Raw genomic sequence first — 16,540 nt, 5'->3', positions numbered from 1 at the left:
GGACATCATGTCTATATGCTTTACCGCATAGCTTAACTATCTATATCTTCACACACCGATATAGTTAAGGGTAGCTGTAGGTCCGGGTGGGCCCCTCTGAGCGCCCTTTGCCCTCCTGATCTATGGAGACCCCATAGTCTGACTTAAAGGGAATCTGTCACAAGATTTTTGCAACCTAATTGGAGGAGCACACTATGGAGCCAGAGACTCAGATTCCTGGGATGTGTCACGTACAGAGATGCTCACTGTAGTTTTGATAAAATCATAGTTTTATCGGTATGAAATTATCTTTAGAAGACTTGTAAACCTGCTGTCATATTCAGGAGCTCAGAATAAACCTGACCCTTCCACTAATTGACAGATTTCTGCCTATGAACAGAAAGCAGCCAATCAGTGGTGTGAGCATTCAGAGAACTGTTATATCTGTGTAGATAAAACAGTGATTTTATTAAAACTGTAGAAAGCATCCCTGTAACTGACACATCACTGGAATCAGGGTCTCTATCCCTACATCATGATAACAAAGCAAAAACCTCATGAAAGTTTCTCTTCAACAAAAATTACATAAGCAATGAATGGGAAAAATAAAATGTTGTATACTCAATTACTCCTATACCGGTGGCACCAGCACATGCTTGTCCTAGTGCAAAGACAGGAGGTGATGACATCCAACCATGGTCTTAGGAATTACACCACCAATAACTTGTCAAATTACGTGATCAGCACTTGAATTGTTGTTCATTTATTCACATATAAGAACACACCTACCGTATTTTCAAGGATGTCAAGATACTTTGTAAAATGGCATACAGTATCATGAATACTCCTGGACCAGCGATGTGAAAATCAACACTGAGAATGGTGTCTGTGTGACTATACATTTCTAGTAATATTGTACACAGGATAGAGATATTTCAGCAGCAGGTTATAGGCCTATTAAATGGAATATGTCAACAGGTTTTTGCTATGTAAGTGCAAGACAGCATGCTGCAGGGGTTAACACAGAGAATTCAGGGATGCCTGTCTTGTCACAGTCCGATCTGTTGCTTATTTGTTATATTTGTTTAAGCAACAGGACTTCTCATTGCTTGGACAACATTGTCACACTCAGGGCAGTCCAACACCCCTCCTCCTGTGAGTGACACATCACTTTCAATGTACAATCTCTATAGAGAGTCTGTTGTGGGCGGAGTTAGCTCTCTCGGCTCTGCTACATGTCTAAATCTAAGAATTCTGATTGTGTCAGAACGGCTGCATCCAGTAATCTAAGTGATACATCGTTGGATTCAGGATCTCTTTTGTAGCAAAAATCTGGTGACAGATTGCCTTTAATGGGATGAAGGGAGAATAAATGATAACATTATATTTCTGAAATCACCACTAGGTATACACTGTATTGTGTGATGTATTCAGCTTATGGACTAGATGGGCCATTTCCGAGAGTTAATAACTGCATAGACGAGAAGAATTCAGCGCTCAGTGAACTCATCCACTATCTCATTCCTTGCAGGATGTAATAAAAGTAGGGCCATTTCTTCCCCTTCCTAATCGGTAATTCTTTGCTACCATCATGGGTTCACATTGACAAAAAGAAGGGGGAAAGGTCTAACTTTTTGGGTCCCATTGCTGTCGGTGAGGCACCCTATGTTACATATCCCCGTTATGCAGATCTTTATCTCATCTCCACTTTATAATATCAGATTAAGACTGGAGAAGGTCAACATAAAACGGACTAATTAAGGACACGATGACAGTAGAATAAAAATGACATGATTTGTATAATAATGAGAAAATGGCATTAGGACCATGAGAGAAGGATTTATTCTAATAGTCCACTTTTCTTTCTCTAAGTGCCTTTTTTCCCCAATTATTTCTTGACTTTGCCCTGAGCAGCCACTGCTTCCATCGCCTTCTTCACAGTCTCCTCGTCTCCCAGGAAGGACATAGGCTTCAATGGCTTTAAGTTGTCATCCAGCTCATACACTATAGGGATGCCGGTGGGAAGGTTCAGCTCCATTATGGCTGCATCTGACATTCCTGCAATGGGAAGATGAAATGCAAATATATTAAGAGTTACAGTAAATACTGTACGGAGTGAGATTACCCTGCAAAGAAAAAGACTGTACAAGCCCCAGAGACATCAGTTGGTTGATACTACATTGTGCATTGAAATGTTGGCAGCCTCCTCTGATGTTACAACTTACCTGTTGTACTTTTCAGAATAAGCTGTCATGTGTTTGTACATTAGGAAAATCACTGTTATATGACTTTAATTCTGCATTTTTCACCAGTTTTCCCATCTAGGGACGCTCTCTAATTTTCAGTTGTCTCTAAGCTTGTGGGTAGAGACTATCTGCTATGATGTCTCGCACACACAGACATGAGGGATTCCTATTATGATGTGTCTATACAGCACATGTTCAAAAAATAGCTGCGTGGAGGACATTATACAGTGTGTCCACCCATATCCTGTCCACCGCCATTGACTCGAGATTTGCGGCAGCTATAGGCATAGAAATGGTGTCTAGGTATAGTAAAGTAGCCATGCACTACGCAATGAAACCACCTATAGCGCCACCTGGTGGAAAACAACAGAGTTAGCATTTTTATTTCAAAAACAGAACGAGATACAGAAAAAAGTGAATTACAAAGTTGTAGGGCATCATCAATTCAATACGAATCGACACCTTGCATACAGAAATGCTATGATTAGAACGTGTAAAACTCACAAGGACGTGAAGCGATACCTCATGGAGACCTTCCTACAAGTCATTGGGTATGGTGGTTGTGTGGAGTGGCCTCCACGCTCACCTGACCTGACCCCATTGGACTTCTTTCTGTGAGGTCACATCAAACAGCAGGTGTATGCGACCCCTCCACCAACATTGCAGGACCTACGACGACGTATCACAGATGCTTGTGCAAACATGTTACCTACCATATTGTACAATGTGCAGCAAGATACAGTATGCTGTCCAGAGTCCAGATGTGCATTGCAGCTGACGGTGGCCACTTTGAGCATCAAAGTTAAATGAGCGCCATATGCGTGACCAGCATTCAATGTTTTTGGGGGGTCATGGGTTTCATATCATAGCATTTCTGTATGCAAGGAGTCTATTCGTATTGAATTGATGATGCCCTGCAACTTTGTAATTCACTTTTTTTCTCTATCTCGTTCCGTTTTCGAGATAAAAATGCTAACTCCGTTGTTTTCCACCAGGTGGCGCTATAGGTGGTTTCATTGTGTAGCGCATGGCTACTTTACTATGCCTAGACACCACTTCTATGCCTATAGCTGCCGCCGTTCTCAAGGTAATGGCGGTGGAAAGGATATGAGTGGACACACTGTATAATAGTATTTAGCATATTTGTGTATCTGAGAATTCAGCACTGAGATGAAATAAAAACTTGTTAAAAGGCAGTAGACTGGTCTGGAAGTATCTTCCTGTGTCTGTTTTCTCTGTCTGTCCCTCCATACTTCTCCCCTCTATATAGTTTTCAATAGGCAGCTGTAATCTGATTCATCAGTTTTTTAAAGGCCAAACCCTTCCTATTCCCCTTGTTCGCTCCCATAAAAATAAATAAGCCTATAGCCACCTCCGGTGCGGCCACGATTCCAGTGATGTCTGAAGCTGTGATCCTGGCACCCACATAACATTGTTGTGACACGTGGGCCCCATGACCAATCAGCGCCACATGAGCCCTGGGAACGTGGCTTTGGACATCACTGGAACCGCGGCCACACCAGAGATGAGTATATGCTTATTTATTTTTCTGGGGGTAAACAAGGGGAATGAGAAGGGGTTGTCCAACTAGTGGACAACCCCTTTAAAGGAGTTGTCCACTACCCACTACTGTACTAGGACAAGCCCGTCAAATTCCCCATGTTTGCGCCTATTAAAATAAAAAAGCCTATACTCACCTCCGGTGCCGCTGTCGTTACAGCAGCTCTAGTGCTCGCTCTCCTGGGGCTCACAGGAAGTTGTTGCATCACACACACAAACCCCGTGCCTCTTCTTTTCTCTCCCCATCTTCGGACGTATAAGAAGTTAACAGAAGATGAGTGGCAGCTGAAGCTCTCACTCCCTATTGATTATTCCTATGTCTGAAGGCGGGGAGAGAGAAGAAAGCAGGGATTGTATGACGTAACAACCTCCTGTGAGCCCCAGGAGAGCGAGCGTTGGAACTGCTGGTACGACACCAGCACCGGAGGTGAGTATGAGTTCTTTTTATTTTCATAGGAGGCAAACATGGAGAATGATGAGGAGTTGTCCGAGTTGTGGACAACCCCATTTACTCAAGATGGGTTTAATAAGTAATTCTGAGTAAATGAAGAATCCAATTTTTAACCAAGACAAGTGAGAGACTAGGAGTATTAGTGCAAAAGACCAAAAAACAAAAAACAAAACTCCTAAAAACAATATTTATTATTATATAGTATTAAAAATGCTCTAGAATACAGAGCGTAATAACTCTTATATTATCAAAGTAGTAAACTGGTCACGTGAGGTGAGTGGGAGGACAAAAGAGGTAAAAGCCAACAAGGGGGCATTCTTTTCGATTGGAGGAAAGAAAATTCCTACATCAGCATAGAAGAGGGTTCTTCACGGTAAGAGCAGTGAGGCTCTGGAACTCTCTTCCTGAGGAAGTGGTGATGGCCAACTCACTGAATGAATTTAAGACAGGAATGGATGCATTTCTTGTTAGCAAAAGTATAGAAGGTTATAAATAGCATAATCTTACAGGTAGATAGAAGAGCGACCAAGATTATTAGAGGAATGGGTGGGCTGCAATACCAAGACAGGTTATTAAACTTGGGGTTAGTTAGTTTGGAAAAACAAAGGCTTAGGGGGATCTAATCACAATGTATAAATATATGAGGGGACAGTACAGAGACCTTTCCAAAGATCCCTTTACACCTAGGCCTGCGACTGGAACACGGGGGCATCCGCTACGTCTTGAGGAAAGAATGTTTAATCATAATCACAGATGAGGATTCTTTACTGTACGAGCAGTGAGACTATGGAGCTCTCTGCCGTATGATGTTGTATTGAGGGATTCACAAGTAAAATTTAAGCAGAGCCTGATCGCATTAATTGAAAAATATAATATTACCAGTTATGTATATTGGATTTTATGACAGGGTATTGATCCAGGGAACTAGTCTGATTGCCGTATGTGGAGTCAGGAAGGAATTTTTTTCCCCATTGGAGCTTATTTGACACATTGGGGTTTTTTTGCCTTCCTCTGGATCAACATGTTAGGCTACGGGTTGAACTAGATGGACTTAGAGTCTCCCTTCAACCTTAAAAACTATGAAACTAGTGAAAAAAGGAGCGCTGATTGTCTCAACACTCAAAGTAGAGCTCTAGGTAGCATGACTCCAATCATTTTCATTTTTTCAAATCAAATAACCTATTGTTCTAGGGGATATATAGAAGGGGATAGTCTATCCCTCCCTTTTATCTACCTACCAGCGGAGGTGCACCATGAAGTATTGGGTACCCCCCCATTCCTCATCGGCTTTCCCTATTCTGTCCCTTCGACCCGCAAGTCGCAAGAAAAACCACCACCAAGAATGGAAAGTGCACAATAGTCATCAGGTCGTTATCATAATATGGTTACCTAAATAAATTGGCAACCCTGATGCAACTTATCCTTTATAATAAAAAGGAGAGAAAAAAAAAAAAAGATGCTTATTAATGTATTTGCATCAGATTTGGAAATCCATACACAGTTTTTTCTAAAGTTTGGTCCTCATAAATATGATAGCCAATTACAACTGTACATATGTATATTCCTGCACACTTATACAGATGATATTTGGTAATAATATACCGGTGATGTTTAATAATAACATATAATCCCAGCAGGGAACTTATCTGCTAGGATCACTGATAGCAAATCCCAATCCCGACGCGTTTCCCCCCTATTTGTGTCTTAGGGGTTCATCAGGGGAAGAACCAAGGATTTCATCATATCCAAAAACATCAGTTTCATCAATTTTCTATCTTAGTTGGTTTGGCTTTCCTAGTGGTATCAGACCGACATCAGTAGCCTTTGGTAGTGGGCAAGTCGTCTGGCAAGCATTACCCGCTCGTGCTCCAGGTATAATAACCTTAACGCACCGGGCAACAAACAATGAAGAATCCAAGAAGCAGAGGAGAAGGGAACAAAGTGTCTCTCATAAGCAGAAAAAGATGCAGAATTCTCTACTAAGCTATTTTGCTAGTTATTTACTTGTACTATTGATTTAGCAAAGCTTGTTGAAACAATAGTGCCCATTAAGGGATTATAGGGGCTTCATCAATTAGACTCAGGGCTAGCAGCATAATATAAGGGGCTGTTTTTGTGGCGCCCCTGACCTGGTCAGGCACCACTGAGTACTGCACCCATGCTGGGGACAGTACAATACAGGTAATCCAGAAGGCTGACCGAGGTGTGGTACACAGGCGCATAGTGATCAGGTCTCACACATGTACCTTTGGGAGGACCCCTGGGGATCCCAGGAGGGGGAAAAGCCTTCACCTCCACTGGAATAGTGGAGGGGGCCAAAAGCCTCCATCTCCACTCAAGGGGTGTGGTAAGAGAGCCTGGTTGCTAGGTGGCGTAGGCAAGAACAGGAGAGGAGGAGCAGTGAGCCGGTTCAGTGCAGAGTCCAGGGAGCTCCGAGAGGAGCAGACCCCTACCCCTGGGGCTGTTGCAGTCTGACAGCGCCCGCGCAGTGGCTACCGACGGGGGAGAACGGTCACCTAGGAGTGCTACCCGAAACCCATCTCCAGCTAAAGAGAGAGCACGGCGTGGGAAGTAAGGAGACTGCTAGGGAGTACCAGGCCCAAACGGGCGGCAGATCCCGGAGCGGGGATAGATCCACCTTTCCTTGCTAAACCTGCCGGTGTGGGGCCCTCAAAGCCCACACCACAAAAGCCGCAGCCACGTAGCCACAGTTAGGGCCCATAGTTCACAGGAGGCAAGCAGCTGGAGTGATCTGGTCCAGGCGACAAGCAAACGGCAAACGAAGGGGAGAGAGGCTTCAGCAACTTCCCTGGGTGACCCCCATAGGGACTAAAAGTCGGGGTTACCCCAAACCACTAAGGGCTAAGGAAGGCGAGTCGGTAGTCACCATCATAAGTCAGCCTGAAGGATACCTGGTTCCAGCCTGGTTCATCCCAGCTACGCCCGGGCTACTCACCCTGCCATCTGAAGTGAGTAAAACCCCTGAAAGACATCCTGCTTGTGTGGAGTTATTCTGCGCCTTGTGGTTCTACACACCTACACCGGGCCCTGGGGCTTGCCTTACTCTCAGGAGGCTATCCCAACTGACTGCACACACCATCAGCCCCAGGCGACCCTCAACCTGCAGTGGCGGTCCCCACTGACCGCAATTCTGAGAGTGGCGTCACGACAAATAGAAGATTTCCTACCTGTGACAGGATCCAGCCGAGTGGAGTCCCTTAAGGTAATGCACCGACACAGCACTTGTGGGGCTTCACATTTTAGTAAAGAGATTTGCTCTATCAAGACTAGAACATGCAATTGCTGTCCTAAATCTGGCCAAATGTATGAGAAAACTGTCACCTGTTACCTCTCCGGACTCCCCTGTACACACGAGCACCGGCTCGTACTAGCATGCATGTGTTTTCCGTCAACAGAGAAACTCCCACTGTGCTTGTTTTTCCCGCAGTGAAAACTGACCTGGGGTGCAATTCTCCGAGCCGATGTGAAGCCCCACAGGTGTAGTGTCGGTGCATTACCTTCAGGGACTCCACTCGGCTGGATCTGTCTGGTCACAGGTAGGAGATCTTCTTCTTGTCGTGACGCCACTCTCAGTATTGCGGCCAGTAGGGACCGCCACTGCAGGTTGAGGGTCGCCTGGGGCTGATGGTATGTGCAGTTAGTTGGAATAGCCTCCTGAGAGTGAGGCAAGCCCCAGGGCCCGATGTAGGTGCGTAGTACCACAAGGCGCAGAATAACTCCACACAGGCAGAATGTCTTTCAGGGTTTTTACTCACTTCAGGTGGCAGGGTGAGTAACCCGGGCGTAGCTGGGATGAACCAGGCGGGAACCAGGTGTCCTTCAGGCTGACTTGTGAGGGTGACTACTAACTCGCTTTCCTTAGCCCTTGGTGGTTTGGGGTGACCCCGACTTTGAGTCCCTATGGGGGTCACCCAGGGAAGTTGCTGAAGCCTCACTCCCCTTCGTTTGCCGTGTGCTTGTTGCCTGGGCCAGATCACTCCAGCTTCTTGCCTCCTGTGAGCTATGGGCCCTAACTGTGGCTACGTGGCTGCGGCTTTTTGTGGTGTTGTGGCGTGGGCTTTGAGAGCCCCACACCGGCAGGTTTAGCAAAAGAAAGCTGAATCTATCTCCGCTTCGGGATCTGCCGCCCGTTTGGGCCTGGTTCTCCCTAGCAGTCTCCTTACTTCCCACTCCGTGCTCTTCTCTCTAGCTGAGATGGGTTTCGGGTAGCACTCCTAGTTGACCGTTCTCCCCCGTCAGTAGCCACTGCGCGGGCGCTGTTAGACAGCAACAGCCCCACAGGTCTGCTCCTCACTGAGCCCTATGGAGTTCTGCTCTAACTGACTCACTGCCCCTCCTCTCCTGTTCTTGCCTACGCCACCTAGCAACCAGATTCTCTTACCACACCCCTTGAGAGGAGATGGAGGCTTTTGGCCCCCTCCACTATTCCAGTGAAGGTCAAGGCTTTTCCCCCTCCTGGGATCCCCAGGGGTCCTCTCATGGGTACATGTGTGAGAGCTGATTACTATGCGCCTGTGTACCACACCCCTGTCAGCCTTCTGGATTACCTGTATTGTACTGTCCCCAGCATGGGTGCAGTACTCAGTGGTGCCTGACCAGGTCAGGGGCGCCACACCGCAGCATGTCAATTCTTTGCTGTGTGGACGCGAGTGTTCTCCGCAGAGAAAAAACAGCGAAAGACCGCAACTGCCAAAGCCTGGATCATGGGCATGAGCAGCTGGGGTCACTTGTGGAGGAGACTTGAAGCCCCACAGGTCAGGACCCGCCATTTCCAGGATGCAGCACGTGCTGATCATGTGCACATACCCTAAGGCTATGTGCCCACGGGACTCTGTACCGGCGGATTTTGCTGCGGAAAACCTGCGGATTTATCTGTATTTTCTACATAAATCCGCAGATTTTAGCAAGTACAGACACTCCCCATGTTATCCTATGGGACATGGGGAGTGCTGTGTCCATGTTGCGGTATGTGCGGCTGCGGAATATGCTGCGGATGTCCCACAGCCGCACATAACTGCATGTCAATTATTCCTGCGGAATTACCTGCGAAAAACCCCGCCTCTCCACTATGGAGAAAGAGGCCAGGACTTCCGCAGGTAAGTCGCACGAATGTCCGCAGGTTTACCGCAGCTATTTCGCTGGAATCCCGCAGCTATGTATAGCCGCAGACTTCAGGGATCAGCTGCGGGAAACCTGCGGACATACCTGCGGATATATCCACAGGTACGAGCTCCCGTGGGCACATAGCCTTAAGGATACCATACACATAAGACTGACATCAACCGAACCCGCTGATATCAGTAGGCTTGGCCATCAGTCTAATGAGTATGGACGCCTGCTTAAGTTGATGTCGAGTGAGACAAGGAGCTGACACATCTGATGTCGGATTGCAGATCTCTTTGTTTTATGCAAGATAACCCAGGATGAGTCTGGTAACTGGCACTCGCATAGAAAACATAGAAATTCTCGGCAGGAGCTCCTGTGTATGGAGAAGTCAGGAAATATAGCTGACAGCTAGCTATTGTGTATGGGTGCAGAAGCTTGGATCAGATTTCTGTCCAGCCACTACAACAATGCCTCCACCCTGTGCCAGTAATTGTACTGGTTGTCCATCCACTACAGAGTCGAATATAAACTCTCACTCTCACTCACAAAGCTCTCCACAGTTCTGCACCTCCCTTCATCTCCTCCCTCATCTGTCCTCACCCTACCCGTCCTCTACGTTCTGCTAATGACCTAAGGGTAACATCCTCTATAATCTGAGGCACCCACATACATCTTCAGGACTTCTCTTGTGGTGCCCTAGTTTTCTGGAATGCACTACCCCAGACAATCCAGTTAATTCCGAGTATCCACAGTTTTAGGAGTCCCCTAAAAACACATTTCTTTAGAGTGGCCTATCACCTTATCTCACTAATATAACTGTTCCGTGTTCTCTATTCCATGCTCTCAATTTATCTTTGTGCCTGTACTTATACAGATTCTAGATGGTGACCAGTTCATTCAGCATTTTTTAAATATCCTTATATATTATATTGATGGCTGGACCTTACATAACAAGCAATTTTTTTAAAGTCCCCTCTGAATTGAAAATTATCACGTAATCTGAATCCAATCTTAAATAGCCTGGTAAAAATAATAATCTTTAAAATGTTCTTTTAATGGGTAACAAGGTCATATCATCCTAGATCAGCACCATGTAAGTGAAAAATGAATTAAAAAGAAGTCCATCTAATGGTAGCTCCTTAGATTTTATCACGCATGTGGTGTCATTGCAATATTCTGAGCCTTATATCGGATTTTATACACAGACAATTTACAGCTCAGATATTGGCGTATTGCAGGTGTGTTACCAGCGTGCACCACAAGGTGACAGTATGAGAGACTAGAATGAGCTGGAGCAGCTGCGGATATTTATATATGGCTTCTGGAACTGGTGCCATAACTGGGAGAATAGGAATGAGAGGGAGAAGAGGAAGGGTTATATGGAGGTCAGGCGCAAAGAAATAGCTATAAGGAAATGTGGTACTATATGGCTGCCTGTTATATTGACATTGACTTTACACATAAATAGTGATACTTTCCAGTAGAAAGTTGGATGTCCTGCTAACCTCTGCGGCAGTAAAGGTGTAAGGTCATTTTAGGAAATGTCACTATAAGGTCAGTTGAAAAAGGTCAGGGTAACTGAACCAGCCAGGCGATGAGATGGGACAGGTGCAAGGACGCAGCCAGGCCAAATACTGTAAGTGACATTTAAAGGGTGTCCATACTTTCAGCATAAGCCTTCCTATGTGTACGTGAGATATACAGTGCCTTGCGAAAGAATTCGGCCCCTTGAATTTTTCAACCTTTTCCCACATTTCAGGCTTCAAACATAAAGATAAAATTTTTAATGTTATGGTGAAGAGTCGACAAGTGGGACACAATTGTGAAGGTGAACGAAATTTATTGCTTATTTTAAATTTTTAAAAATAAATAACTGAAAATTAGAGCGTGCAATATTATTCGGCCCCTTTAAGTTATTACTTTGTAGCGCCACCTTTTGCTGCGATTACAGCTGCAGTCGCTTGGGGTATGTGTCTATCAGTTTTGCACATCGAGAGACTGAAATTCTCGCCCATTTTTCCTTTGTAAACAGCTGGAGCTGAGTGAGATTGGATGGAGAGCGTCTGTGAACAGCAGTTTTCAGCTCTTTCCACAGATTCTCGATTGGGTTCAGGTCTGGACTGTGACTTGGCCATTCTAACACCTGGATACGTTTATTTTTGAACCATTCCATTATAGATTTTGCGTTATGTTTGGGATCATTGTCTTGTTGGAAGACAAATCTCCGTCCCAGTCTCAGGTCTTTTGCAGACTGCAACAAGTTTTCTTCAAGAATGGTCCTGTATTTGGCTCCATCCATCTTCCCATCAATTTTAACCATCTTCCCTGTCCCTGCTGAAGCAACACAGGCCCAAATCATGATGCTGCCACCACCATGTTTGACAGTGGGGATGGTGTGTTCAGGGTGATGAGCTGTGTTGCTGTTACGCCACACATATTGTTTGGCATTGTGCCCAAATAGTTCGATTTTGGTTTCATCTGACCAGAGCATCTTCTTCCACGTTTGGTGTCTCCCAGGTGGCTTGTAGCAAACTTTAAACGATACTTTTTATGGATATCTTTGAGAAATGTCTTTCTCCTTGCCACTCTTCCATAAAGGCCAGATTTGTGCAGTGTACGAATGATTGTTGTCCTATGGACAGACTCTCCCACCTTAGCTGTAGATCTCTGCAGGTCATCCAGAGTGATCATGGGCCTCTTGGCTGCATCTCTGATCAGTCTTCTGCTTGTTTGAGATTAAAGTTTGGAAGGACGGCCGGGTCTTGGTAGATTTGCAATGGTATGATACTCCTTCCATTTTAATATGATCGCTTGCACAGTGCTCCTTGGGATGTTTAAAGTTTTGGAAATCTTTTTGTAACCAAATCCGGCTTTAAACCTCTTCACAACAGTATCACGGACCTGCCTGTTGTGTTCCTTGGTCTTCATGATGCTATCTGCGCGTTAAACAGAACACAGACGATCACAGAGCAGGTGCATTTATACGGAGACTTGATTACACACAGGGGCTTATATTTATCATCATCAGTCATTTAGGACAACATTGGATCATTCAGAGATCCTCAATGAACTTCTGGAGTGAGTTTGCTGCACTGAAAGTAAAAGGGGATGAATAATATTGCACGCCCCAATTTTCAGTTATTTATTTTTTAAAAAAGCTTAAAATAAGCAATAAATTTCGTTCAACTTCACAATTGTGTCCCACTTGTTGTCGATTCTTCACCATAACATTAAAATTGTTATCTTTATGTTTGAAGCCTGAAATGTGGGAAAAGGTTGAAAAATTCAAGGGGGCTGAATACTTTTGCAAGGCACTGTAGCAGTATTCCTGTCCATTCTATGACTTGTATCCTGCATTTTAACCAGTTTTCCCCACTTCAGACTCTATTTCTTAATTTGCAATTGACTCTGAGTAGTGGGATAAGACTAGATGCTGTAATGTCTCCTATACAAAACAGCACACAGAGAGGAATTCCTGTTCATCATTCCTTTTTTTACCTCACACAACATGAAGCAAATGATATAGCAGTACAGTTCTATGTGGATGTGAATCCAGCTCTGGGGTGATCTAAAAGACTTGTTAGAAAGCTCTGGACATTCCGTCTCTCTTTCCCTCTGCTTGTTTCCTCGCTCTGCTCCTCCCTCCTCCCCTCTCTATAGAGTATAATGGGCTGTATCACATGTTGCTGACAATCGTTCTTATTAGTGCAATACAGAGTTGAGCTGTTTTTTTTTTAGTAGATGGTGAGTTCAGGAGATGGTGGAAGATATGGCTCATAAGTGGGGAAAGCAGCAGATTTCTTTGGTAAGACATATTTGAATGATTCTTAAAATCACCTGTACTATTGCTGTACTATTGATTAATGCAAAGTCTGTTAAAAATACAGTTCCCTTATGAAAAGTGTTCTCATGCTGTAGTATAAAGCCGAGTACAGTAATATTCAAACCAGTCATATCTGCACCATTGTGCAGCTTTGTGTGTCCTCCGCATTACAGACAGGCATATTTTCTGCCTGCCATACCATGCACTATGCTGGTTACTAACTGTCCTCTGTTATTCCTCCTAGATATCTATGGAGAAAGCCATGTTCACACTTGCGTTACGATTCCTGTTTATAAGTGATCTACAGTGGGGACAAAAAGTATTTAGTCAGCCACCAATTGTGCAAGTTCTTACACTTAAAAAGATGAGATTTGCCTGTAATTGACATCATAGGTAGACCACAACTATGAGAGATAACATGAGAAAACAAATCCAGAAAATCACCTTGTCTGATTTGGCAAGATTTTATTTGCAAATTATGGTGGAAAATAAGAATTTGGTCAATAACAAAAGTTCATTTCAATATTTTGTTATATATTTTGTTATATATCCTTTGTTGGCAATGACAGAGGTCAAACGTTTTCTGTAAGTCTTCAGAAGGTTGGCACACACTTTTGGTGGTATGTTGGTCCATTCCTTCATGCAGATCTCCTCTAGAGCAGTGATGTTTTGGGCTTGTCGCTGGGCAACACGGACTTTCAACTTCCTCTAAAGGTTTTCAATGGGGTTGAGATCTGGAGACTGGCTAGGCCACTCCAGGACCTTCATATGCTTCTTACAAACCCACTCCTTCCTTGCCCTGGCGGTGTGCTTGAAATCATTATCATGCTGAAAGACTCAGCCACGTTTCATCTTCAATGCCCTTGCTGATGGAAAGAGGTTTGCACTCAAAATCTCAGAATACATGACCCAATTCATTCTTTCATTTACATGGATCAGTCGTCCTGGTCTCTTTGCAGAGAAACAGCCCCAAAGCATGATGTTGCCATCCCATGCTTCACAGTAGGTATGGTGTTCTTTGAATGCAACTATACACTCTGTCTCCTCCAAACACGACAAGTTGTGTTTCTACCAAACAGTTCGACTTTGGTTTCATCAGACCATATGACGTTCTCCCAATACTCTTTTGGATAATCCAAATACTCTCTAGCAAATGTAAGCAAATATGTACTGGCTTAAGCAGGGGAACATGTCTGGCACTGCAGGATCTGAGTCCTTGGCGGCGTAGTGTATTACTGCTGGTAGCCTTTGGTATGGTGGTCCCAGCTCTATGCAGGTCATTCACTAGGTCTCCCCGTGTGGTTCTTTGATTTTTGCTCAAAGTTCTTGTGATCATTTTGACCCCACGGGGTGAGATCTCGCGTGAAGCCCTAGATCAAGGGAGATTATCAGTGGTCTTGTATGTCTTCCATTTTCTTATTATTGCTCGCACAGTTGATTTCATCACACCAAGCTGCTTGCCTTTTGCAGATTCAGTCTTCCCAACCTGGTGCAGGGCTACAATTTTGTTTCTGGTGTCCTTCGACAGCTCTTTGTTCTTCACCATAGTGGAGTTTGGAGTGTGACTGTTTGAGGTTGTGGACAGGTGTCTTTTATACTGATAACAAGTTCAAACAGGTGCCATTACTACAGGTAATGAGTGGAGGACAGAGGAGCTTCTTAAAGAAGAAGTTACAGGTCTGTAAGAGCCAGAAATCTTGCATGTTTTTAGGTGACTAAATACTCATTTTCCACCATAATTTGCAAAAATAATCTTGCCAAATCAGACAAGGTGATTTTCTGGATTTGTTTTCTCATTTTGTCTCTGATAGTTGTGGTCTACCTATGCTGTCAATTACAGGCCTCTGTCATCTTTTTAAGTGGGAAAACTTGCACAATTGGTGGGTGACTAAATACTTTTTTTCACCACTGTATGTTAGGTTCTGTGGCCGTATCTATTGTTTTGACAGAAAGAACATCACAGCTGCGTATAGGATGAGCCTTATGGTCTGCCAATGAAGGCTCTGATGGCACTGAGATCAGGATGTCAGTTTATCTGTGCACTTACAGAAAGAATAACAGAGGAATAGCAAAAGTGGACAGCTTTGTAAATAGCGTGCTGTTCCTACCTGTTTTCTTTAAAACCTTTAATGACATCTCTATTGTTATTTAATTAATGTTATTCAATGTATATACGTTCATGCTTGTCCTTTGCTGCCATCTACTGGTCAGACCATTCTGTTCCCCTGGTTCTTTTAGTCCAGCCTGTGGGAGTGTTTTCAGCCCTACATGTGACCTCACATCCTGACTCCAAATTACTTTCACTTTCAGTCGGTGCATCGTGAGGAGCACATCTCTGTCCTTTGGGCTTCAGAAAAGCAAAGATTTTGACCATAGTAGCAGCTCTAGGACAATCATCACAAGACTACCACAGTTACAGCCACTTGATCACTGTATTGCTGCACGTTTTCGTTCATGGAGGAAAAATTAAACCACCGTTGCTTCACCTCAGTGTGTGTGCATTTGAATCCATCCACCCTGGAGCGCTCTGGTCATGTCTGCCTCACCTAGTGGAAACGAAGGTACAGCTCCTCACACCTCCACCCAACTACCTGCCTTCAATCGCCTCTAAGTGGGGACATAACAAATAGTCTAAATTGCCTAAGGCTAATTTCACACATCAGTTTTTTTCCATCAGGCACAATCTGGAAAAAAACGGGGAAAACGGATCCGGCGCCGGATCCGTTTTATCCCCATTGATTTGTATTAGTGCCGGATTGTGCCTGATGGCTTTGCGTTGCATCCGGCTTTTGCCGGATCCGTCATAATTGGCTAAAGCGGCGTGATGTGTGAAATTAGCCTAAGAAATAGTCTGAGAGATATGTTGAAGGGGTGACCAAATGTGGACATACTTTTATTGAATTGGACCTCTTAACAAATATTAGGATTTTCCTATATAACCTAAAGCCAGTGCTATACTGGTGCTATCAGGCTGAGTCTATACATACCTTTAGTTGTCGGATTGGATGTATAGTTTTTGAAATACAGGCAAGTAAAGTTAGAGAAATGTACAGCTTTTTGATTGGCAGCAGCTGCTGAATAGCTAATATGAGGGTGGCGTTTTGCTATCTATTCCTACCCCTGCCTGCCTGGCCTCTGTAGATGTTAGACTGTATGGGTTACATCCAGGTATGAGTCATTTCTGTCATATGATAGGGGCATGTTAAAAATGGAGCCTAACATCTACAGACGCCAGGCAGCAGACAGGGGTGGGAATAGATAGCAAAACCCCACGCACCTATTAGCTATTCAGCAGCTACTGCCAATCAAAAAGCTGTAACTTTACTGTATTTTAAAAGCTATACATCCAATCTG

The 16,540-nt window shown here is 44.3% G+C and overlaps 1 protein-coding gene across 1 annotated transcript in view; it reads right to left on the bottom strand.

The window, feature by feature from the left end:
- Positions 1-721: 721 nt before the first annotated feature.
- PGAM2 (phosphoglycerate mutase 2) overlaps positions 722-16,540 on the bottom strand; it is a 30,933-nt gene continuing 15,114 nt past the window's right edge. The window contains exon 3 of the mRNA XM_075346274.1: positions 722-2,037. Within this exon, the coding sequence (XP_075202389.1) occupies positions 1,868-2,037 (170 nt within the window). The 3' untranslated portion in view covers positions 722-1,867. The remainder of the gene's footprint in view (positions 2,038-16,540) is intronic.

This window comes from Anomaloglossus baeobatrachus, chromosome 4, assembly GCF_048569485.1.
Source record: "Anomaloglossus baeobatrachus isolate aAnoBae1 chromosome 4, aAnoBae1.hap1, whole genome shotgun sequence".
Taxonomy (NCBI): Eukaryota; Metazoa; Chordata; class Amphibia; order Anura; family Aromobatidae; genus Anomaloglossus; species Anomaloglossus baeobatrachus.
The sequence above is the reverse complement of the archived record's forward strand: the minus strand, read 5'-3'. Positions and strand labels throughout refer to the sequence as shown.